This window comes from Cicer arietinum, chromosome 6, assembly GCF_000331145.2.
Source record: "Cicer arietinum cultivar CDC Frontier isolate Library 1 chromosome 6, Cicar.CDCFrontier_v2.0, whole genome shotgun sequence".
Lineage (NCBI taxonomy): Eukaryota > Viridiplantae > Streptophyta > Magnoliopsida > Fabales > Fabaceae > Cicer > Cicer arietinum.
This window is the reverse complement of record NC_021165.2, coordinates 30,490,718-30,517,239: the sequence shown is the minus strand read 5'-3', so window position 1 is coordinate 30,517,239 and position 26,522 is coordinate 30,490,718. Positions and strand designations below refer to the sequence as shown.

Here is a 26,522-nt window from a genome sequence, read left to right as displayed (position 1 = left end):
CTTTCCTCTATGCACACCAAATTAAAAATACACATGTTACATTTGTAGTGACCTCACATTTCAATTTTGGAGTTGCAAATCATCAACGTTAGAGAGCTGCCCCATTTTCATCCCAAAACAGCAAACATGTAAAACCCTGTGTTTGGATGCTTCTCAAGACCCTTTTTTTTTTTTTATTATAAATATATAGTACTTAATGTTGCATTTTATTTTATTTTTTATTTAAAAATAAACACAACCATTAAAAATTTATCCTAAATTGTGATGTTCCTAAATTGTAAGAAGACAACAAATACATATGAATCACAACAATATTGCTAGAATAAGTCAATGACACCATTGACAAGTTAAGATAGTATCGAAGCACTAAACTTTTTTTCAGAAAAAGAAAAAAAAAACTTTTTGTTAAGATAGTACTGCCAAAAGATACTTCCTTCAAAGTTAGTGAAGGAAGTATGATTGCTTTACCGATAGTTGAAACCCATTCAGGAGATATTTCAGCTCATATTCCTACTAATGTAATTTCAATTACAAATAGCCAAATATTTTTATCTGATGATTTATTAAAAGAAACCTTGAAACAAAAGTATATTTATGTAGAGTGTTATAAGGGAAGCTGCAGTTCAAATGTTTGATAGCGACCATTAGGATCATATGAAGGCTTTTAATCCAGGTGCAACAAGAGAAAATGTTAAACTATTATTCCCTACATAGTACACAAACAACCACCATTACCAGGTCTTGACCTCATTAGTTTAACCTTTTATCTTTGGTAACGATGATTCTGAAACAGAATTCAAGTAACTTGAGCCAAAGTTTCTTGAAAACTTCAAATGCAATTAATTATGAGAAATAAAGTGAATATTATAAAATAAATTTAAACCTGAGATTAAATCCACAATATCATCAAAAATATTCAAGCCCATGCATGATACATGACCTATAAAGACTTACTGTCCTCTAGTGGAAATGTTCGTTTAAAATCAAGACAACTTCTTAGTATGTATCACAGAATAGTAGAAAGAATATTGGCTTAGATTTATCTAAATATAAATCGAAAGAGACTTGTCTTTATATGTTATACTGCATGTTCATTAAGCAGAGGCCATATCACACGCATTAGTCATAAGTTTGCCTTAAACTAAAAATAGGTTAATTCAACCATTAAGAAATGACTACTTTTCTTTCTTTATATAGACTAGAAAGCAAACTATTGATCGATTATGGGAAACCTAAAGTCACTTAAAATTGAACATTAGAGGAGCAAGGTGCTCTGATATAAAATTATGAATATGAAAACATCAGCTTATATTATACTATTCCACTAATTTGGTACTTTCTAATCTATTATCTAACTTATCATGTTTTTTTTTTAACTTCCCCTAAAAAAAAGTTGTTTTTTTAACAATTAATAAAAACATAATACTTTATAAATAATAAAAGTATTTGAAACTGAGCCAGCAGAAATTTGGAGGAATTAATGGGAAACCTTAAGTCACTTAAAATTGGACATTGTAGGATAATAATCTTTCTATAAAACTAAAAAGTATAAAAACCTTTTAAGAAAACACATCAAACCCATCTATATTGTAAAAGTAATTTACCTCTTCCTTCTTCTCAACCAAGTGTGACTTTCACTCCTCCTAATAATTTAACAATACATTTGAAAATTAATCAATATTAGTAAACACAAAACAAATAGTATATCACACAGTAAAAATAGTAAGTTCCAACCTCAAGTTACAAAAGTGATAGACTGATAGTAGTGTAGATTTCGTTATCCATCATATGAAATATGGGAGAGAATAAAAAAACAAAACCAAGACAAACAAACAATAAAAAATACTAAATTCTGACAATATAGGTAAGACCCTATTCAAAAAACAATAAGCGATCAAAGCTTTAAATCCAACACTCACCGACTATAATTCTTGAAGAAAACCTAAGCCTCCATTGAAATCATGTTCAAAGTGAAACACCAAAATTTAGAAGAAAAAAAAGTAGCGTGCATTTATTAGTGTTTGAAGATAAAAAAGTAAAAATAATCACTGGTCAAAGGATCTCACTATTGAGGAAGAATTTGGAGCAGAATAACCCTAACCAAAACCATGAACTTTACACATTGTTAATGGAAAAATCTACACATTCAATTTAAGCTACACCTCAAAGATTCAAAGAGGAAAATAAATCAGAACTTTATGCATTCAATGCGAAAAAATTCTGAAACGTGAAAGGGAAACAAAAGAGCTCTAAATTGCAAAATGAGAAACAAAATGAAAAATGTTAAAGTGATCATGAAGATGAGATTACCTCAATGTGCGATTGAGAAAACCTTTTGTTTTTGCTCTACTGCTCTGTGTTTATGACTGCAATGTGTCAACCAATGTTTTTGTGTTTGAATTTGAAAAGAAAAGTGAGGAAATTGTACCTGACTAAAACTTCTGAAGACTCAATGTATTGAAAAGATGACGGGTTAAATCATCAAACACTGTGAGGTACAATATCAAGTGTCCTAATATTTGATTGTTTCTCTTTTTAATTTTTTTTTTAAAATTAACATTATATTTAAAAAAAAGTAATACACACAACATATACTTCATTTGTGCATCATATGGGTTCAAGCTCTAATCATAAGCAAATAAATGTTGTCTAGGTGCAGAAAGAAATCCATTCTCTTCCTCCCTTGAATTTAAGAAATATACTTTTCTCCTAAATATGATAACTATTTGGCCCACAGGTGCCTAAGCAACATATTTCCCTTAACACCCAAATCTTCCATGCTTCTGTTGATATATAAGCATAAATTTATATCTTCAGTTGTCAGGATCAATTTAATAAACAAATTAATATAAGGACAAAAGTACATTACCTGGTTGAGTGAAAGTGTATCAAGAGGGTTAATACCTGCCAGGTGATTACAACCAGACCCAAATCCACCTTTGCATTTTTCTTACCAGAAATCTTGACAATTGCAAATTCCATTCTTAAAATGATGAAATCGACTTGCATCTCTTACTATTATCTCCCTTTCTGAGATGAGGGTAATGAATTTTATTGCAGAGTGGCAGTCAACACAAATCCGCAGATTTTTCGTAACTAGAATGCGGTTGTTGGGATTAGTATTTAGAATTCCAAATGCAATGGCTATTTTTTCACTATGATAAAGGAGAATCTGCTCCTTCTCCTCTTCTTCAACATCATGAAGAACAAAACTAGAATCTGCCCGATATCCCAATTTTTTCATCTGCACCAGCAGTTCCTGTAACTTCTTATTTATGGATGTTGATTGTGGATGAGATTGATGGCCCCCAATAAATGCATGGATAACACCAGAGATCTCAACCCAACTGCATCCTGGGCTTTTCTTGTAACCGTGATGCCTTTGTAAGCTTCTAATATGTGCTGCATCATCCCATCTTCCTACAGAACTATATATGTTTGACATAAGAACAAAATTTCCAGTACCTTCAGGTCCCAGCAGTTGGATCTTCTTTGACACTTCTTCACCAATTTCAATATTTTTATGGGTCCTACATGCAGCAAGCAATGCACTCCATACACGAACGTCGGGCTTAAATGGCATCCTTTGAATAAAGGTGTATGCTTCATCCAAATTTCCTGCTCGAGCCAAAAGATCAACCATGCATATATAATGTGCCATCCTTGGTTTGATGTTGAAGTCTTGGCTCATGGAACTGAACCAATATTTACCTTCTGTGACAAGTCCTGAATGGCTACATGCAGATAAAACAGCAATAAAGGTCACATCATCAGGTTTCAAGCTTGATGCCTGTAGTTCATGGAATAGTATAAGCGCTTCTTTGCATAGCCCATGAATGCCATAACCAATTATCACTGTATTCCACGAAATAATGTCCCTATCCTGCATCCTATCAAATATCTCCCTACTGATAGAAATCTTTCCACACTTTGAATACATGTCAATAATGGCATTGCAAATGGAGGTGTCATTAGTGAAGCCACAAACAACTGCGTGTCCATGGCAGCAGGTCCCATGCTGTAGAGCGGCCAAATGTGAACAAGCTGGAAGTAGAGCTATCATAGTTGCCAAATGCAAGTGAACGCCAGATGACTGCATCTGGCGAAAAATAAGTAAAGCTTTCTCTGCATAGCCATTTTGCACAAATCCTGAAATAATAGCACTATAAGAAACTGTGTCTTTTGTGATCATTTCATCAAGAAACCCCACTGCATCGTCCATAATCCCACACTTAGCATACATTGATATCAGTGAGTTTCCTACAGTTGTATCAAGGTGTATCCCTGACTTAATCATGTGACAATGCAATTTTGTCCCTCTTTTCAAATCAGTGAGCTCTGCACAAGCTCGAAGCATGGTTGCAAGAGTGACTGGTGTGGGTTTCAAGTTGTACATACATACCATGTCATCATAAAGAGCCAATGCATCTGTCATGGAACCAGAAAGAACACAACCTCCAATCATAGCGCTCCAGCATATCTCATTTTTATGATTCACGGTATTGAAGATTTTCCTGGCATAACATAAGTGATGGCACTTAGCATACATATCCAAAAGTGCAGTTGCAAGAACGACATTTTGACAAAAGAATTTCCTGAGAGAGTGAGCATGAATAGCTTTCCCGTGGCGTAACGCATTAGATTGCCCAATTGTGGGTAGAATAGATACAAGAGTTGAAGTATTAGGAGTAATTCCTGTTTGCTGCATTTGGGCAAGCAAGTGCATTGTTTCAGTGTGAAGTGCATGAAATGAAAAAGCAGCAATCATGGCATTCCAAGCGACGATATCCCTGTCCCTGAGGGACATATTATTAAATAGTGTTTGTGCTTCAAACAAATTGCCGCACTTAGCATACATGTCAAGCAAGGCTGTGGAAACATAGAGATCCATTGACAGACCAAGTATGTAGGCATGGTTATGTATAAGTCTGCCAAGTTCTAATGCTTGTAGAGCAGAGCAAGCTTTGAGAACAAAAGGGAAAGTGAAGTTGGTGGGTGTGACACCGAGTTGTAACATGTGATTGTACAGATGAATAGATTGTCGATATGGGCCAGCCCAAGCATACGCTCGGATCATCATGTTCCACAAAACAACACTCGGCTTTGGAATTTGGTCGAACACACGACGGGCAAGTTTGATTTCATTACGTGAGATATAGTTACGAGTAACTTGTGTTGCATCAGCATCAGTATAATGAGGAAGAGAAGCAGAAAGATAATGACAATTTTGAATTGGCATGTGCCAGTGGCCATTGATTAGGATTAAAGCTTCTTCACGTTTAAAACATCTTAGCATCTTTGCTAGCTTCCAACCCCAGCCCTACCCTACAAATATAATGAATGAACGAATGAATATAAGGAATAAACTTTGTTTGACTCTCTTGTCAAGAAACTTGTGTAATGGAAAAAAGTGTCAAACAGTGTGTATTAGTTGAAGTGTAAGTGTCGCTATTATGAGTACACTGTTCGATTACCAATTTTTATAACAAAATGGAAATTATACGAGACAGCGAAGAAAGGAAACATTTGATTGATTGTTCATTAATAGTGTAGCTTGAGATTTGAACTGAACTTAACACTTGAGCAAATGCTTGAACTGAACTCTAATGTCAACAGAAAAGAGAGAATAACCCTCCATTTCCAATAAGTCATATTACTAAGTTAGTACTACTAACTACCAAAAAATTTAAAATTATATCTCAACCCAACCCAACATTAAAAAAGAGTCACTACCCCATAAAAGCTAGCATCAGAAGAGAACAGGATAATGTTTGTAACAAAAACTAATGACAAAACCTTAAAACAAATTGTCCAAATAATAAAAGTAACAAAGAAAGGACATAATTAAGGACTGGCATCACACTCACACATGACCAAATAAAAACTGCAATAGAAACTGACAAATTAAAAATTAAACCGACTTTATCAATTTTAACATCTTCAACTAATTTGCACTTAAACTTGTAGTGACTGGATCGCACTAACCATGCTTTGCACTTTTGATTTGTTAAAGGGAAAGAATAGAATTAACTACCTACTCTCTAACTGAACAAAAATATTATGTTTAGTTCTGCTTAAATACACCTTAAAAATTGTAAAGACTAACAAACTCAAGCAACTACTTGGCAAACAAAATATCTCATCCTAATATCAGCCGACTGTGAGCACATCTTCAATCTAGTGCATTGGGCGGCTTGATCTGGACCAAATAAAATAGAGTACAAGTGTAGATATATACATTCAGCCTACATATTCTAAAAAAAGTGATTTTGTTGCAGTAAAAATCACTTTTTTAATAAAAAACAGTTATAGAAAAAAAAAATTAACTACTAAAAACAACTTCTCGCAGTTTTACCCAATATTATTCACTAACAAATATCTTCTATCTCTTTGCAGATTTGCCCAATATTATTAGCTTTAAAGGTTATTCAGCAAAATGAGTTACAAAAACAAAATGTCAACGTAAAAGTAACAACCCCATTCAGCAAGTAAGGACAAAAATGATGCTTTCAAACTAAATTAAGGAGCTGGAATCGCAAACAAAATCAAATTCATTCACCAAGCATAGATTAGCAAAATAAGAACTGAATTGCAAACTGAGACGATTTGGGAAGAGAATGGAACTTACTTGCTACTGAGAATGCGAGGAAACTGAAATCGCCAACTGAATAGCGACTTGATCTTCTCTTTCTCTGAAGGAAATTGCGAACTGAACTCGAGAATTGAAATTGCAAATAAATCGTGAATTTAGGAGAGTGAAGGCAGAGGGGAATGAGAGATGGGAGATTAAGAGTTCTACGAATTTAATTTAGGAATTTAGGATTTATGAATTTGGGAATTTAGGGTTCGCGAAGCTGAGTTTGTGTTTTTTTTTTTTTTGTTTTTTTCAGAAAAATTAACTATTATTCACATGACAAAAAGTTATTCATTTTATCATCTTACCTAATCAATTAATAATCCTAAAATCATAGAGTCAATAACTTATATTAATTATGTGCGTAAAATTATTTACACAGATGATACTCATTATTAAATGCTTAAATTTGTGTTTTAGTTATTCAATTATTTACTTTTTTGTTTAAGATTAAATAATATATTTTGTATTTTCACTTTGATCTCTTTCTTCTTTTTCAATTAAAGATTTATCAACATCTTTCTTCTTCATTTGAGGATTTAGAGTTAGAGATAAACTAAAATGCAATAGATAAAAAAATGGTTGCTTTTTTGTGTCATGGTGTGAGGTTGCGTTGCTCATAATATTGTTAATTTTTCTTGGCAGCATAAGATAGGAGTACCAAAGGAGAATTTGTAGTGAAAGACAGAGCCACTCTAATTACTTCTAATTTATCAAACCTTATAATCAAATTATTCAAGATTGAAGATGTGATTTATGTAGTACCAAATACAGATTAAATATTCGTATCCATGGAATTCAATTTAATATCAAATCAATATACAACTTGCATGTATCGAAAGATACTGGTAACCGTATTTATTCAATTATCCAGGTAGATGACACACTTGGAGTGTTTCACACATGTTGTGGCTGGCCTTTTGGGGCATTGTCTCACAAGTCTCTTAGCAGAACCAGATCTTTGCAGCTTTCTTTGGAGGAGGCGGCAGCATAATGTTCTTGAAGCAATTAGTGGCAGCGTTCTTCATCACTGGATGGAAATCGGTCTCCACCACACTTATTCTTCTCACTATACAAATGTGCATACCCTTGAGTTGAGGATGCCAGACAACCAGCTCGAGACTGGCAACGATGGTGTCCACGTCGAGGAAGCTTATGCCCTTTGGGGTGATGAAGAAGTTGCAGTACCACACTATGTTATTGGGGTAAGAGGTGTAGCCATAAATTTAAGAGTCACATATAAATAGTTTTGTTTGGTCTATAGCGTAGTATCATGGGGACAATGCAAATGTAATGTTTCATATGTATGTGTAAGTTAAGACTTTAAGAGTATATTGGTAACATGGAGTTATAAATGGTTGCTTGGCGTGTATGAGTTGACTTTTTAATTTTCAAATTTTTAATTGTTTGACAATAAAAGTAAAAAAATAATCACTACATTATTTTGTATAAAAATTGTTTTTTCAACATTGGACACAGGATGAAGGTCAATATGTTATTGTACAATATTTATAATTTAATATTTCACATCAATTTTTAAGCTAATCAAACCGCTCCCAATCTTGAGATATTTTTGTTGAAGATGATGTTGTGGTTGAAGATGGGTCGTTTGAGCCTTCTGTTCCATTATCAAAGGTTTCCTGATGAGTTGTTTCTGTAACAGCATTCCCACTTTGGCTAAAAGGGTTGGAGTTTCTAGCCTTTAGAGAATCTAACAAATCCACAAGGCCCTGCACACGACGCACCTGTAGAAGGATGGAAAAGCTTGTGTTCAAAAGCAATATTTAAATCTCCATAAAGTTGCAACGTTAAGAGGCAGTGTAGAACTATATCCTTTCAATCCATGCAAATGAAAACAAAAAGAATTTTTGAATAATTGAATCAGTTTCTTGTAAATGTAAGATAAAACTGTCTATATGGGACTGGATCCTCTCCAGTGAATGGAGAGTCCAGTTAAATCTGGGCTATCCAAAACTAAATGGTGGGGGCTATGAAAAACTAAATGTTGTCAATCTCGGATAGCAGCGCGGAGCACCGAACCCTAAAAATGGGATAGCGGGATTACTGCTATTGCGAAGGCCAAAAAACTATATATAAACTAATCATAAAATACAAACAGTATACAAAAATACTAAAATAAAATACCAAAATACACAAAATTAAAGGGTAATCATACTTAATAACCACAATCCAACATCAAAATCAAGTTCTAATAGTAATCATAATCAACAAAACAGAGAATAGAGCAGAAGATACAGAGCAGACAAAACAGAGTCACAAAAAGAACGAAAACAAAGGAGCAAGAATATAACAATGTTAAACAAAGCAAGAACGGAACATAACGATGCTGAACAGAGCAAGAAAAGAACAAAAAACGATGGCGACAGAGCAAGAACGAAACAAAGGAAGAGTGGTTTCTTTTTCACGATGCCAAACCACCCCTTTCGTGGGTTTATAATAATAAAAAATTAGGGCCTAGGTAGGTGCAAAATGACCTAGATACCCTTGATGAAGAATAAAAAAAAACTTGTGTTTTTGAAAACGCCCTAGAGCAGGTCCAATAGAGGGCTGGGTTGAGATAGTTGTTTGCAATGATAGCAGGATTCGCAGCCGGGTGTGCCGCTACTCTTGAACGTGTTTTTCCGGTCGGTGGCGTCGCAGCCAGCCTCTCTACCACTCCAGGATAGCAGAATTGCGCCGGGATTGACAACATAGGGTGGGGGATTTAAATATCAAAAATAGAAGTTAAGGGTGTGGATTATTCAACATGAGGGAATTTCATTGGAGAGAATTGTTTCCCACAATGGATCAGATGTCTCCTTGGGTGCTGGATCCAATTATGGCTAGTAATAATCCATTGTGGTAACTGGTAATAAGGAGTAAGGATAAGTGTATGTTTGAGTGATTTTAAATGAATTTGATTTCGTAAGATTAATTTGGTTTAAATTGAAGTTGAAGTAAAATGATATATGTTTCGCTGTTTTTACTCTAAAGAAGTTTGATGTAAAAACTCATAAATTTTTTGATCCAATGTAGAAATTATTTTCCATTACTTCTAACAAAATCAAGATTTGGTGGCAAACTCAACTGATTTATAATTTAACCAAACATACAAAACTCATAGTTAAATGTGCATTAAATAGTCTAACCTAGGTCATAAAGGTGGGAAGAGAAAGACCATTGTGACACTGGTGAGTGATCTAACATACACCAGACATGGATAGATAGAGATAGAGAGGAGAGGATATAATGTTAGCTTGGCAATTGGGGTGGAGTGATAAGGAGGTCAATGGGTCAATCCTTACCCAAAACTTTATACTACCAATGATGATAAGACAAAAAATTCAGAAAAAATATAGGACAAATTAAATTTCCAGAGATCGAAAATATCACATAGTAAGTAATAGACAATTGAACTTTAAGTACCCATAGAGATAAGTTTGAAGGATAAAGATAGTGACTATTAAACAAACTATATTGCCAGCATTGTTAAACTTCTGGTTGGGACTACAATGACCACCGATTGATGCACTATATAATGCTTACAACCATGCAAAAATACTTTTTTTTTTGGGTGGAGTGTGCAAAGGTATTTTAAAATCCATAGCAGAAAATGAACGCAACAGCTAGTATCCTAGTGAGCCTAATACTTGCCACTTTTATCATATTTTAATTTTATGATATATATATATATATATATATATATATATATATATAAACAGGACTGCAGTATACTCATTCCTAAGAAACATATTAACATGGCCAACTATTGTTTTCTTGGCCACACCATCCTGGAAGAAAAAAAAAACATTTGACCTACAAGCGTTTATTGACATTTTCGGAAATTTCCCGGACCATGAATTTTGTGAACATACCAAACCCACATTGTAACTAATCTTAATAAAACTTCGTGAAATATCCGACATTCTTAAAGAGAAAAGAGAAAAGAAGAAGAAGAAGAAGAAGAAGAAGCTGAATAAAAATCAAAACAATGTCATAAATTAGATGATCGATCACTGATAAAGATATCATACCTCATCAGTCAGATGATTGACCACTGACCACTTTATCAGTGATCTAATTTCTGCAAACTTGGTTTTAACTTATAAGCTTATATTGAAATTCACCTCAGCTATTGGCCACGACTAACCAACAGACAGAAAAAATTGCACAAAATAAATTAAAATAAACCAAAAAACAAACACTTGTACTTAGAACCTTCAATGGCATAAAAACTACCTCAGCTTTTCTCTGCAACTTTGCTTCACCTTCGGCCTCAACACCATCCAGTTTCAGCAATTGACCCATAAGCAACTCTGTCAACACAAGAAGTTCTTTCTCAGAAGACTTGTTCCCAGCATTGATAGCCATTTCCAAGGCCGCAACCTGAAAATTTCCAATAATCAATATGATTATTTCCCAGTTAATATGTTTATACTATGAGTAGAATAGTGATATATTTCAAAAACATGCTCACCTTATCAGAGAGCTTGTCCACCTCAGCTTTGACCACATTAATAGCTTCAGAAGCTTTAGAAATCTCATTGAGTTTTCTGGTTTCCTCAAGTTTCTTTTCTTTGCTAGCAGCACGCTCCATAAGCAAAAGCTTTGACTTGTCCTTCACACCTTCCAGGTGCAATTTCTCATTATCACCCTTTTCTATTCCTCTGAAGAAAAGTCGTTGTTCTTCGGGCTCTAAACCAGTTTTATGTACAAGTAATTTCTTTATATCCCCTGTTATTGTAAACAAAAACAAGATAAACACATATATCAATGACAAGATGTGACTTTGTTAAAAGAACATTAAGTTGTGGCTATAAGATGCAACTTTGTTAAAACTATTACATCTGTTTCTTTTTATAAGAGACACTTGGGTCAACAAAAGTTGATGTATTTGGCAAATACATCAACTTTTGCTAACCCAAATGTCTCTAATAAAAGGAATGGAGGGAGTATTAAATAACAATGCAGAAATTTTGTCCCATTGAACTATGATCCTCCTATCCTACAAGACCCTTCTAGTAATCTCAAAATCCAAACATTAAAAGTTATACTAATCAAGTAAATAATTTGAAAACTAACTACACTTAAACAGTGTAATTAATGGAGGATGCCGGATTTTGACGGCCAGCAAAGAATCCGTCATATAAACATGGTGTTGCAGCCTACGGTAGAAACATGGCGGATATAATAGGTGTTTCGACCTATGGCGAATGGCACAAATCTGCCATGAGTTAACGCCATAGAGGAAATTTGACAACATTGCACTTAAATAAATAACTAACTCTAAAGGTCATGTATAGTTGTACATCTATATATTACTACTGACACTTCAGATTGAAGACGTATCCACTATGCTGCAGTGTCTAATATGTATCAATGTCCAACCCCGACACATTTAATTACATTTAATCCCTATTATTTTCTCAAATTATTATGGTGTTTGGTGTCCATGTCAATGCTTCATACATGCACACTACTTAAAGTAAAAGAACTGAACATTTTCCTTCGTTTTTTTTCTACTTCGAAAAAGGTTCAGTGCTCTTCAGACACTAAAACTAAAACATTTTTTATGAGCAACACCACAATCTCTTTATCAAACTTGATTCCAACAATTTCTAATCTTAAGTCTATCCAATACAATAGTACAACAGAAACTAAAGTTTGAAAGTTGAAACAATCGAATTCGAAAATAATCGAAGAGGATTTTGTGGAGTGAAAGAGAAGAAACATTACCGAAAGTTGATTGGGCTGGGAGGTGAATCACGTGAAGAGATGAACCATAAGAAACGTTGATCTTGATTGTGGGTCCACCAACACCGTCGCTCTCGGATGTACTGCCGGGCTTCGCGTCCGGCGAGATAATGACGGACTGTGCCGGCGGCGAGGCGCCGGCAGTGTCTAAGGGGTTGTTCATGAAAAGAGGCGGTTCAGTAAAACGCGAAGAACGGTGCGTCTTGTGAATGGGAAAAGAGTGGTTGGTTTTGTTATGGGAGTTTTGACTGAGATTGACCCAAGGCACAGTTGGTTGGTTTTGAATTTGTGATTGGACGACTCAAATTACAAATACCGTTTTACTCAATCAAAATATTCTATTATTTATTTTTTATTGTGTTTATTTTAAATTTTTTAAAAATTATTTTGATATAAAAATTGTTTTTTGGACAAAAATATTAGTTTCTCAAACTTGTGTATGCGATAAATGAGAGAAAAAATGCCACAATTTAAAAATATTAACTCTTTAACGAAAAAAAATGATATAATTACCTTTACTCTTTTTGAAAGATCTAACGGTGTCTCCATCACTTTTTAATTGGAGATTTTTGTTCTTTCCATGCGACTCGGTATATATTTTCATCAAGTAATTTTTTTCCTTCTCTTTTTTTATTTTCCGACATCAGTTTTTTTTTCTCCACCTTTTATTTGAATCATTTTATCTTTCATTAATCATGTGTTTATACAAATTTAATTTTGTTTTTTTGTAATATAAAAATTACGAATGAAAAGAATAATATAAAAATGACTAAAAATAATACTGAAACACAAAGCATTTTTTTAGGATCATACTGGTGTAAAATAAAATATAATGGTTTCGTTATATATAAGTGGTTGAATTTAAATGACATGAAACTATACTCAAATTAATAGAGGTCAGATTTATTTAGTTTGGATTCAAATATTGAAAAAATTCAAATCAATTGCATTGATTTCAATTAAATGTTTGAGTCTATCAAATTATTTGTTAGATTTTTATATCTCTAGACGAAACTCACAACACACAATTAAAATTTAGGTCGAAAGATACAAGAATTGTTTTAATTAAGTTTTTTTTATAAGTTTTTTTTAAAATGTTGGAGACATTGGGGTCACCCCTAGTCCAAACAAAGTTCCACCATTGTCTTTGGTAGTGCAAACATATGTAGATGAAAAAAGTTTATTTTGAGGAAGAGTGTATGTAAGACCCATAATTTTAAAGTACCTTTTGGAGTTTTATAATCAAAAAGATATTTCGATGCCAATTAGAATTTCTCGTCGATAAATAAATTGAATTTAACTGCGGAAAATCCTTTACGGTGAATTTAAGGCGTTTCAGGTGAAACGGTAATTTAATAAATATCTAGATTTTGAGATATTTGTTAAGTTATATTTATTATATTTATATATGTTTGTTTGGAGGGAAAAAGAAAGGAAAACTAGAAGGAAGGAAAAGGAAAAGAAAATAGTATATAAAGGAAGGAAGGAAAAAGGAAGAAAGGAAAAACAAAGGAAAGAAATAGAAAGGAAGGAAAATCTCAAATTCCATCTCCTTCCTCTGAACATCTCACGTGAGCTTAAACCAAAAATTCCATCCTCCTCCATTTTTCGTTTTCGTTGCTTCCTTTTCTTCAAAGCTAGTGATCCAAGGTTGGATGAGAGTTAGACCAAGGTTTTCGTAACTCCACTCTTCCTCTTTGATTCGAAAACGAAGAAAAACGGTTTTTGAGATCCAAACACAAACCCCTCCGTTTCTTCTAGATCCAAACCTCATTTCTCGAAGAGATAGAAGGGAAAGTTGCTCACCTCCGTGCTACGGTGCTAGTGCACTAATTTGGAAGCGGCGTTGCGAGCGGAGATTTTACCAGAATTTCTCGCGGAACCGGAAACACTCGATAAAGCTAACTTTGAGGTAAGGGCTCCTTCCAAACTTCTAGCTTGCATTAGGGACTTATCTGTAGTTGTGTGGGAAGGAAATTGTTAGGGTTAAATGTGTCGATTTGGGGAAAAACCAAACTAGTGCGTTACGGGTAAAACCCTAAGAGTTAGGTTTTGTTTATAGTGATGAATGTTTCGTGGTAAATGAATTTGAATGTCATTGTGTATGATTATGGGTAAATGAAACTTGATGTTTGTTAATTGGTGTGGTTGTTGTGAATTATGGTTTGAATGTGAAAGTATGTTTGAATTTGTTTCTGTGGAATTTGAAAACCATTAGAGTTAAACGAGTATTAAAAATGGGGAATCTTTTAATACCTCGGTTTACTTAATGTGTATTTGAGGAAAATGTTTAAGTTAACTGGGCGTTGAGAATGGGGAATCTCTTAATGTCTCGGTTACTTAACTATCGTTTTTGAAAATCGTTTCGGTAAATGAGTATTAAGAATGGGGAATCTCTTAATGACTCGTTTACTGAATGTTTTGCGAGAAAATCGTTTAAGTCAAAAGTATATTAAGAATGGGGAATCTCTTAATATGACTGTTTGCTTAACGTTTTGTTTTGAAAATCATTAAGTTAAATCGGTATTAAGAACGGGGAATCTCTTAATGACTTATTTAATTAATGTTGTTTGAAAGTCGTTTAAGTTAAATGGGTATTAAAAATGGGGAATCTTTTAATATCTGCATTTGCTTAACGATTGTTGTGAATGGAGTCTGTGTATGCTCATGCATTTCATTTGGTAAATTGTGTCGACCCGTGATAGGTGACACCTTGGTAAACTGTACGGACCCGTGATAGGTTGTACGTTTGCGATTTACATTTTAGTAAATCGTGTTGACCCGTGATAGGTGACACCATGGTAACTGTACTGACCCGTGATAGGTGGTACATTTACGATTTACATTTTTGGTGAATTGTGCTGACCCGTGATAGGTGGCACCTAGGTAAACAGTACTGGTCTGTGATAGGCGGTACGTTTACGATTCCCGCTTTTTCTTTTAGTAAATCGTGTTGACCCGTGATAGGTGACACCATGGTAACTGTACTGACCCGTGATAGGTGGTACATTTACGATTCCCGCTTTTTCTTTTAGTAAATCGTGTTGACCCGTGATAGGTGACACCTCGGTAAACTGTACTGACCCGTGATAGGTGGTACGTTTATGATTTACGCATTTTAGTAAATCGTGCTGACCCGTGATAGGTGGCACCTCGGTAATTGGTACTTTGGCCTGCGATAGGCGGTACAATTATGATTTACGGCCCTTCGAGGAGGGTTTTGGTTTGGAATTCCGAGTCCATGCATTTTGGCATATACGCATTGCATTAGGGTGCCTGGCACGCGAGTCATGTTTGATTTGAGTTTATGATTGAGTGATTCGAATTTTGATTTATCGTGATAACTGAGATGAAGGTGTTAAGTGCTATGTGTTGTGTATTGTGTGTGAGTATGATGGTTATCGAACCTTTGTGTGTCGTAGTAATCGCGTAGAAATTGCTAAGTGTTAAGTGGTGAACTTGATTAGGAATGACTTAGGTTAATTCATGAATTTTTGGAAAACTGATCAGGGAAATCGATTTCCCAATCGATTGGATGGGTAAACAGGGACTTGGCCAATTCACAAAATCGATTAGCCAATCGATTTCGAAAACAATTTTCAAAGGAATCAGTTAAGAAATCGATTGCCCAATCGATTAGGCCTTAAGTCAGGGGCTCAGGAACCAATCAATCGATTTACCAATCGATTGAATTCAGCCCAGGATTCTGTTTTCATTAAGAATCCCTCACCAAATCGATTAGGAAATCGATTGGCTCGAAACCAGGGGCTCAGGAACCAATCAATCGATTTACCAATCGATTGAATTCAGCCCAGGATTCTGTTTTCATTAAAAATCTTCACCCCAATCGATTGCCCAATCGATTGGCTCAGTGAAAATCCTCATTTTTAGTTGTATGATTAATTGCTCATGAATCTATCCATGTTTTGTTTTACCATGTGTTAATTAGGAGATCGAGAACTGCATTTTACCTTCATTTTCATTGGCAATGTAATGTATGAACTTTTCGCACATTGAAAATCCTGTTAAGGTGCATGCTTAGTTAAAAAGTTGTTTTGAGCATTCAAAAACTTAATTGCTATGTGTTAACTGTTATTTTCTGGTTGGTGACCCTTTACACTATTGTGGAAATCTGGGCTTTGCCCTCAGATGAGAGTCAGGACGGCCCTACTGGTTCGTACCCTACGGACAGGGATGGAGATGGGAATGCTTGACTGCGGTTGTGTTAGGAGGATCTCACGGGGCGCGTGGAGATTACTCAGGGTGTATAGTTTTTGGTAGGATGATCAGATTAGGATGATGTATAGGGACTAGGGGTCCTTCTTTTTGGTTTGGAGTATTTTAGTTTTGGAAAACTGTACTTATACAAATATTATCAGTTTGATATCATCTTTGAATGGGTTCCATGTACCATTTGATGTTTATGTAAAAATGTTTTGGATTTATAATTGGAGAAACTTTTCCGCTGCGTAAATTATAATGACTCAATTATTTATCCAAAAGCATTTCCTGATTTATTCTTTGTTCGTTTTAATTACTTTTAGAAAAAAAAAAATATACCCTCGCTTTGAAAAACGGGGTGTTACATTGTGGTATCAGAGCATAGGTTTAGTTTTCTTTGGGAGCTGTGGAACCTTGGTTATAGATTGTAGGTCGACCTATAAGTTAGGAGTTGTTATCTGATCATGTGTCGGTTTAGGTGACTTGAGTTGTCAAGTCCAATTTAATTGTGTGTTGTTAGTCGGACGTTAGTTTAGAATTATTTGAAGTAGTGTTAAAACTCTACTTGATGATGGTTCTTATAGGAAACCATGCCGCCCAGAAGGAATGACGCTCCGAGAGCCAACGCTAGGAATGACCAAATGGCGGAGGCTATGAACAACATGGCTGCTTCTGTCGCTGCACAGACCGCTGCCAAGACTCAACGGGATCTTGAAAAGAGGGGAAGAGAGATCCGTGCTGCAGAATCAAGAGGGTTGGAAGACTTCCGTCGTTACAATCCTCCTAAGTTCAAGGGGGATGAGGGTTCAGAGAAGGCGGATCAATGGATCCAAGAAGTGGAGAAAATCTTTGATATGATTAACTGCCAGGCTGGAGTGAAGGTCAGCTATGCCACGTATATGTTGCTAGGGGATGCTGAATACTGGTGGAGGAGTGCAAGGTTGTTGATGGGAGCAGCCCACGAGGAGGTGAACTGGGAATCGTTCAAAAGAAAGTTTTTAGACAAATACTTTCCGATGAGTACCAGGACTAAGTTGGGTGACGACTTTCTGAAACTTCACCAGGGGAGCCTGACTGTGGGCGAGTATGCTGCTAAATTTGAATCACTATCGAGGCATTTCAGGTTCTTCCGTGAAGAAATTGATGAACCGTTCATGTGTCATCGTTTCCAAGACGGATTGAAGTATGAGATTCAAGATTCCGTCTTACCTTTGGGAATTCAACGTTTCCAAGCGCTGGTAGAGAAATGTAGAGAAGTGGAAGATATGAAGAACAAGAGGGCTAGCCGAGTTGGGAATTTTAATTCGGGAGGCCCTAGTCGGGCGACTTATCAGAATAGGGGAAAACAAGTGGCTAAACCTTATAATCGCCCCCAGAATAACAACGGTGGACCGAGTCGCCCAGGGAACCAGAATTTCGGAAGGCAAATGGGGCAAGTGCTTCGATGTTTCCGATGTGGGAAAGAAGGACACTATGCTAGTGCTTGTACCACTAACATCCCCATCTGTCACAATTGTCAGAAGTCGGGGCACATGGCAAGGGAGTGCACGGCTCCAAAGGTGGAACCAGTGGTGAATGTAGCTAGGGCTACCCGTCCTACTGCTAGAGGACGCATTTATTGTGTGAATGCTGAAGAGGGAAATCCATCTGGTAATCTGATTCAGCGTGATTGTGAGATTGCAGGTAACACTCTAACTGCACTCTTTGATTCGGGGGCAACCCATTCCTTCATTGCTATGGACTGTGTGAATCGCTTGAAGTTATCTGTGTCTGCTTTACCTTTTGATTTGGTTGTTTCCACGCCTGCTAAGACCTTAACCGTAAATTCAGCATGTTTACATTGTCGAATGACTATTCAGAATAGGGATTTCTTGGTTAATCTAATTTGTTTACCGCTACAATCACTCGAGGTCATCCTCGGTATGGATTGGATGTCTTATCACTATGTGATCTTGGATTGTGCTCGGAAATTGGTTCTTTTCCCCGAACCAGGAGTTGTTAAGTATTTAGCTGCTAACAAACTCCGAGTGTCGCTAAGTGAAGGGACTCATGAGTTTTTGTCTCTAGCAAATGTAGAGGCAAAGATAAATGTGGAAATAGAAGATGTGATACTTGTCAACGAGTATCGGGATGTATTTCCAACGGAAATTCCAGGATTGCCACCGGTAAGAGAAGTGGAATTCTTCATTGATTTGCACCCAGGAACGGGACCCATTTCAATGGCACCTTATCGAATGTCGCCATTGGAATTAAATGAGCTCAAAGGCCAAATTGAAGACTTGTTGGAGAAGAAATTCATCAGACCAAGTGTATCACCATGGGGTGCTCCAGTTTTGCTAGTTAAGAAGAAGGACGGAAGCTCGCGCCTATGTGTGGATTATAGACAGCTCAACAAGGCAACTATCAAGAATCGTTATCCTTTGCCACGAATCGATGATTTGATGGATCAATTGAGAGGGGCCGCGATATTTTCGAAGATTGACTTGAAGTCGGGTTACCATCAGATCCGAGTAAGGGAAGGAGACATTCAGAAAACAGCTTTCAGAACCCGCTACGGACATTATGAATACCTGGTTATGCCGTTTGGAGTTACCAATGCACCGGCAATTTTCATGGACTACATGAACAGAATCTTTAATTCGTTCCTTGATAAATTCGTGGCGGTATGCATCGATGATATATTGATTTATTCAAGGACTGAAGAAGAGCATGGAGAACATTTACGACAGGTTCTTGAGATTTTACGCGAGAAGCGATTGTACGCCAATCTGTCGAAGTGTGAATTTTGGCTAGAGAAAGTGAATTTCTTGGGTCATGTGATAACCAAGGAAGGAATCGCTGTAGACCCGGCTAAGATTGAGGCGGTTCTTGCTTGGAAACAGCCTCAGACTGTCACTGACATACGGAGTTTTGTAGGACTGGCAGGGTACTACAGGAGGTTTATCGAAGGTTTTGCTAAGATTGTGGCTCCACTGACACAACTTACCAGAAAAGATCAACCGTTCGCATGGACGGAGAAGTGTGAAGAAAACTTCCAGTTACTAAAGAGAAAATTGACGACCTCACCTGTATTGGTATTACCACAATCAGAAGAACCATATGAAGTTTATTGTGATGCATCTCACCAAGGGTTAGGATGTGTTCTGATGCAACACAAGAAAGCTGTGGCTTATGCCTCGAGACAATTGAAGATTCATGAGAGGAACTATCCTACTCATGATTTGGAGCTTGCCGCGGTTGTTTTTGCATTAAAGATCTGGAGGCATTATTTATATGGGTGCACGTTCACCGTGTTCAGCTAATTAATCAATGCAACTACACTTAACTTCTGAAACATAACTCACCTAAGAATAAAGACAAAACAAGGTTAAAAACCTAGTTTGAATGATTAAGTCCACACAAGAACTAGATAATTTATGGAATTATTAGTGATCCACCTAGAAACTTAATAGTATGAAAAAGATGCTCCATATAAATCTTTGTGGCTCATTAAAGAATCATAAAGGTATGTGATACATCATCACGATTTTAGTACAAATTCCACTCAAACTCAATCTTCATTTCTGTAAGATTTTCAGAAAGGTATGTGATAGCTTCTTTCCTTTTCTTTCTTTCTTCATTCTTCTTATTTGTTTCACCCTTTCATTTCTGACTTTTAAATTTTTAAATAGAGTACAAAAAGATTCATCAAACTTCAGGTATATACATTATGTATAATGTTCCTATGTTTCTGTTTTTATGATGATGTTGTCATTATGACTTCTTGTACGAATACCGAAGTTCCATCCATTCTTAAAAATAATTTCAATTTTGTAACATTTCTTCAAATTTTGTTTGGACTTAGACAAAAGATATTCCATTGGTTAGTGATTCTTAACATTGTTTTTCGGGTAAGTTTTTCAAGTTTGGCACAAAAATTAATATTTTATTTACATTATTTTTTCAATGATTTTTTTGTCAGATGTGATTAAAAAGTTTGACATGAAGGAATCGTAAAAATGACATCAACGTCAAACTTTGGATATTATGTTGGAAGATTTGGGGTATGATTTTGAATTAACATTTCATTATTGCATTTGGAGATTGTAATTACAACTATAGAACGTTTGGCTAATACTATTATTTTATGTTAATAATACAGAGGTAATATGATTGATTGTGGCTTGAGCAAGACGGACTATTGTTATTTTTGAGCTTCGAAAACTATTTAAAAATCAACTTATGTCATCGAAAATATTATTGGATTGAGTTGCAGACTAGGTCACTCCCTTTAAAATGTTTCACGACACTGTCCAAAAAAAGTCAGATACAGTGTATCGGAGTTCAACTGCACCATAGAAAATCATTTTAGAATTACACTCTCAATATGATAGTTAAATGGTTGTCACTCGTAATATGGTACTATGACCACTCGAAAGAAAAATAAGAAAAAGAAAGAAAGGGAGAAACAAAGAAAAGTATCAGAATTCGAAAAACTTTTGGTGTGCTTTTCCAACTGAAGAGAGTCATCTATTTATAGAGGAACTCAGTAACTGAATGAGAGAAAATTGTGTGGTCTATCAAACTAGATCCACATAAATTAGCACTCCGAAATTCTCTATATTTTGACAAGGCAAAAAAACGGATAAGCGAATCCACAGAAACTAGAATGCGAGAATTTCTAGGTTTTGACAGGGGAAAATTGATGCATGTTCAACGTATCAATCAGATAAATGCGCATGCATTTATTAGCACATCATTGAAGTCTACAAAATCCATGTTGGAAGGAGGAGCTTTTGTTAAATTTGGGAAATTGATACAAATACCCGAAAAGAACGATAGGTACGGTTTGGGATATGTACCTACTAAAGCTGACAAAGAAAAGACTGTGTAGGAAAAAAATGGAAAGCAGGATGACTCGTTTGGAATTTCGGGTACCAAATTCACAAAAAATTTCTATTTGTGACATTCACCAAATGTTTCAAAGCGCCAGAATAATATATGTTGATCAAGTGGCTGTTGCGGAAGAGGATCATGTTGATGATGATACCCTCAAGTTGGTGTACCCTTGTCCTCCAAACACTAGTCTCAACAATTGGAAGATCATCGAGTTTCCCGTGTTTGTTAATTCATGTTCAAAGTAATTATGTATTTTAACTCCTTTTGCTCTGCCCAAAGCTATAAGGATAACTAATTAGGGCGCATGTATTTCAATTTCGTACTTATTATCAATAAATGCATTTTTAAACTCTCCAACTATTTTTGTTTTTCTCTCTTTTTTTTTAGCAATCTTTATTCATATTTACTTTTTTTCCCTTCCCTCTTAATTTAAACAATGCAGAGATGAAAATGAACATGTTGACAATAACAATGCTAGAAACCCTTCTTGTAATTTTGAACGCCCAATTTATCACGCTGATGAGGATTGTGAAGATGATTATGAGCCTCCCCCATAACTCGAAAGGTTAATTGAATAGGAAGCTAAGATAATCCAAGGATTATTAAGAACATGTTGAGGTGATCAATTTAGGGACTAAACATGATAAAAAAGAAGTTAAAATTGGTATGTCTATGAAAGAAAGTGAACGAGAAAAGTTGGTTAAACTTTTATTTGATCATGTGGATGTCATTGCATGGTCATATCAGGATATGCTTGGGTTAGATACTAACATAGTTGAACAAAAGCTCCCACTCAAACCTGAACGTGCTCCAATTAAACAAAAATTGAGGAGGATGAGGCTTGATATGTCACTTAAAATTAGAGAAGAGGTTAAGAAGCAATTTGATGTCGGTTTCTTAGCAGTAGCAAAATATCCTCAATGGGTTGCTAATGTTGTCCCAGTTCCAAAAAAGGATGGAAAGGTGTGAATGTGCATTGATTATCGGGATTTAAATAAAGCTAGTCCTAAAGATCATTTTCCTTTGCCTCACATTGATGTCCTAGTAGATAGCACTACTCAATATTCTCTTTTCTCCTTCATGGATGGTTTCTCAATGTATAATCAAATCAAGATGGCTCCCAAAGATATCGAGAAAACTACATTCATCACACAATGGGGGACTTTCTGTTATAAAGTGATGTCATTTGGATTGAAGAATGTTGAGGCAACCTATAAAAGAGCAATGGTAACTTTGTTTCATGACATGATGCATAAGGAAATAGAGGTTTACGTGGACAATATGATTGTAAAATCTCAGACTGACTAATACCATGTTATTAACCTTTAAAAGTAGTTTGTGCGACTAAGGAAGTTCACACTCCATTTAAACTCTGCTAAATTCACTTTTGGTGTAAGATCAGGCAAGTTACTTGGGTTCATCGTTAGTCAAAAAGGGATAGAAGTAGACCCAAATAAAGTAAGAGCAATACAAGAAATGTTCGCTCTACGCACGGAAAAAGAAGTTCGTGGCTTTTTGGGTAGATTGAATTACATTTCGAGGTTCATATCGCATCTCACTGCTACATGCGAGCCAATGTTTAAGTTGTTGCATGAAGAACAAAAGGTTGAATGGAATGATAATTGTCAAAAGGCTTTCGAAAATACTAAGTAGTACTTGTCAAAACCTCCAATTTTAGTGCCTCATATTCTTGGGAAACCACTTATTATGTACCTGACAGTACTTGATGAGTCAATGGATTGTGTATTGGGGCAACATGATGAATTTGGTAAGAAAGAACATGCTATTTATTATTTGAGCAAAAAGTTCACCAGCTGTGAAACATGGTATTCATTACTTGAACAAACATGTTGCGCATTAGCATGGGGTGCTCGTCGGTTGAGGCAATACATGTTATGTCATACAACTTGGTTGGTGTCTAAAATGGTCCCAAATAAGTATATCTTTGAGAAACCTGCTCTTACTGGAAGGATTGCCCGTTGACAGATGTTGTTATCAGAATACGACTTCGTGTATGTTACACAAAAGGCTATCAAAGGAAGCGCACTAGCAGAGTATTTGGCCCAACAACCTGTAGAAGATTATCAATCAATGCAGTGTGAATTCCCCGATGAAGGTTACTGACACTATTTGATGGTATTGAATCATCTGATAAAGAAAAATGGACGTTGGTGTTTGATGGTGCTTCTAATGCATTAGAGCATGGAATTGGAGCCATTTGGATTTCTTAGATAACCAGTTCACTCTATTTACTGTTAGGTTGTATTTTGATTGCACAAACAATATTGCTGAATATGAGGCATGTGTTATGGGAATTAAAGCAGCTATTGAATCAAAGGTAAAAGTTCTTGAGGTATATGGAGACTCATTGCTGGTCATCCATCAGACGAAAGGAGAGTGGGAAATGCGAGATTTCAAATTGATTCCATATCATACTCATATCAAATAACTGACATAACACTTCAAGAAGATCACTTTTCACCATATCCCTCGAGAAAGAAACCAATTAGCTGATGATTTTGCCATATTGTCGTCAATGTTCAAAATAAGCATCGGTCAAGACGTGCCAGTTATAAAAATTCAACAAAGGGATAAACCTGCATATTGCTTATCAATAGAAGAAGAGCTTGATAGCAAGCCATGGTTTTACGATATCAAATCCTATGTTAAGAATAGGGAATATCGATCGGGTATTTCAGAGAACGACAAGAAGGTTTTGAGGAGGTTGTCAATGAACTTCTTCTTAAATGGCGATGTGCTTTATAAGAGAAATCATGATATGGTTCTCCTTAGATGTGTTGATAAAACGGAAGCAGAAAAAATAATCAAGAGGTTCACGAAGGTTCTTTTGGAACTCATGCAAATGGGCACGCGATAGCAAGAAAAATCTTGAGGGTTGGCTATTATTGGTTGATTATGGAATCTGATTGCTTTAGTTACGTAAAGAAATGTCAAAAATGTCAAATCTATGCTGATAAAGTACATGTACCGTCCACCTCTTTGAATGTTTTAACATCACCATGGCCGTTTTCAATGTGGCAGATGAATGTTATTGGACTCATCAAGCCTAAAGCTTCTAATGGTCACCGGTTTATCCTAGTAGCTATTGATTATTTCACAAAATAGGTTGAAGCCACTTCTTATGCCAATGTGAGGAGAAATGTGGTTGTCAAATTCATCAAAAAAGAATTGATTTGTCGATATGGCTTGCCAAACAAGATAATCACCGATAACGCGACTAATTTGCATAACAAAATGATGAAAGAGTTGTGTAAGACCCTTAGTTTTAAATTCTAATTTATGCAATTTTAGGAATTTTTGTCTTACATTGCTTAGGCATTTAGCCCAAGTGAATTTTATTTTGGGAATTAAATATCAAAAATATATTTTATTAGAGTTAATAATATGTTTAATATTTATATATATTTTTTAATATATATATTTTGAGACCCGATTAAGATTATTTGTTGGAGAATAATTTGATTATGTTACGAAAAATTTAATATCGGACATTTTTTTTTAAAAATGTCACTTATTGCTGAGAAACTCATCTGTTAATTGAGTTGCGGCGATAGTAGATATTTTTTTGAAAAGTAATTTGACAAGTGATGTGTAATGATGTTTTTTTTTTTAAATATCTACAAAGTTAGATATTTATTAGTTGGTTTTTATTATTATTATTATTATTATTATTATTATTATTATTATTATTATTATTATTATTATTATTATTATTATTATTATTATTATTATTATTATTATTATATAAGAAAGGAAAAAGGAAGGAAGAGAAACAGAAAATAAAACGTTTCCAGCCTCACGAGATTCCTTTCTTCTTTCTCCTTCTCTGTTTCCAACTTTTCTTTGTTTTCAAAACCCACAAACACAAAAATCTTCACTTTTCTCCTAGATCTAAGCTTCGTCTCGAGAAGTGACTGAAGAGAAAGTTGTTCATTGCCACGCTGCGGTGCTAGTGAGCTAGTTTTTGACACGGCGTCACGAACTTAAATTTTATCAGAATTAATTGAGGTGTCGTAATCGCTTGTTAAAGCTACAATGGAGGTAAGGGCTCCTTCCAAACTTTTAGTTTTCATTTAGGACATTATTTGTGATTTTGTAGAAAAGAAATTTGATGTATTTGAGGTGTGTTTTTGTGAAAAATGAATTTAATTAGTTTATGTGTGAATTAGTTGAAATTGAATTTAGATTGTTTTGAGGTGTGTTGTGTAGTGATTAATGTTGGGTATGAATTGTATGTTCATAATTAATATTATGAGTTTTTTTTTTCTGATGCGATTTATGTGTAGTGATTAAATTTGATGTGTTTGAGTTACATAATGAGTTATTTTCAAAGTGTAGTTTCTGATGCGATTTATGTGTAGTTTCATAATGTGTTTGAGTTACGAAAAATTTAGAGTTGTTAAAGTTGTGAAAAAGTTCAAATTTTAACTAAGTTAAAGAGTTTGAGTAAAAAGATAGATTGAAATTAACAATGGTTAGAGTTTAAAATATTACTCTTTTAATTACTCTTGGACTGAGTTTACAAAGAAAAAAAAAGAGTTTAGAGTATTTTATTAACTCAAAAATTTCGATGCTTTAATAGTCGAGTATGTGTATGTGAAATTTGGACAATATTTATTTTATTTAGTTTTAAGTAATAATATAGATTATTTGGTTTTAAAAGTTTGGTGTGTGAGAAATATTTAATTTTAGGAATTTTGTTGTGTGTGGATTAATTTTATTGTGAACAAATTGTTATCAATATTTATTTTTATGTAGTTAGCTCCTTGAGTCTCGAAAAGGAATCGAGACCGTTGACACCGAGTTAGCAGTGGGGAGAACTCTGATATATTAATGTTGTTGTGGTGATTTATGGTTGAAAATTTTGGAGATTGAATATGAGTGATTAATGTTTGGAAATTTTGGTGATTCATGTTTGGTGAAATTGATGTGTCCATAATTAATATTATGAATTTTTTTTAGAAGAAGTTTATGTGTGGATTGGTGGAAAATGAATTTAATTCAATTTATGTGT

At 35.0% G+C, this 26,522-nt stretch overlaps 3 protein-coding genes across 14 annotated transcripts; 1 reads left to right on the top strand and 2 right to left on the bottom strand.

The window, feature by feature from the left end:
- Positions 1 to 314: 314 nt before the first annotated feature.
- LOC101495033 (pentatricopeptide repeat-containing protein At3g16610) lies at positions 315 to 6,965 on the bottom strand. 12 transcript variants are annotated; one of them, XR_003473534.2, is made up of 5 exons: positions 6,629 to 6,965; positions 2,870 to 5,325; positions 2,311 to 2,366; positions 1,605 to 1,643; positions 315 to 784 (listed from the first exon to the last, which is right to left on the bottom strand). XR_003473534.2 is itself a non-coding variant. In XM_004506602.4 (2 exons), exon 2 carries the CDS (start codon positions 5,294 to 5,296, stop codon positions 2,951 to 2,953), a length of 2,346 nt encoding a protein of 781 aa, XP_004506659.1. In that variant the 5' UTR covers positions 5,297 to 5,325; positions 6,629 to 6,965; the 3' UTR covers positions 315 to 2,950. The 12 variants fall into 12 exon arrangements, 1 of the variants encoding a protein (XP_004506659.1); XR_003473529.2 differs by having other exon boundaries at positions 1,920 to 5,325; XR_003473533.2 differs by having other exon boundaries at positions 2,311 to 5,325.
- A 547-nt stretch (positions 6,966 to 7,512) lies between these two features.
- On the top strand, positions 7,513 to 7,881 carry LOC101515464 (ammonium transporter 2-like). The gene has a single exon (XM_004506649.1). The coding sequence runs from the start codon at positions 7,513 to 7,515 to the stop codon at positions 7,879 to 7,881; it is 369 nt and encodes a 122-aa protein (XP_004506706.1).
- Positions 7,882 to 8,054: 173 nt separating this feature from the next.
- Positions 8,055 to 12,688, bottom strand: LOC101496017 (BAG family molecular chaperone regulator 4-like). Its single transcript, XM_004506603.3, has 4 exons — positions 12,371 to 12,688; positions 11,112 to 11,368; positions 10,874 to 11,020; positions 8,055 to 8,379 (listed from the first exon to the last, which is right to left on the bottom strand). Exons 1-4 carry the CDS (start codon positions 12,549 to 12,551, stop codon positions 8,176 to 8,178), a joined length of 789 nt encoding a protein of 262 aa, XP_004506660.1. The 5' UTR covers positions 12,552 to 12,688; the 3' UTR covers positions 8,055 to 8,175.
- Positions 12,689 to 26,522: the final 13,834 nt, after the last annotated feature.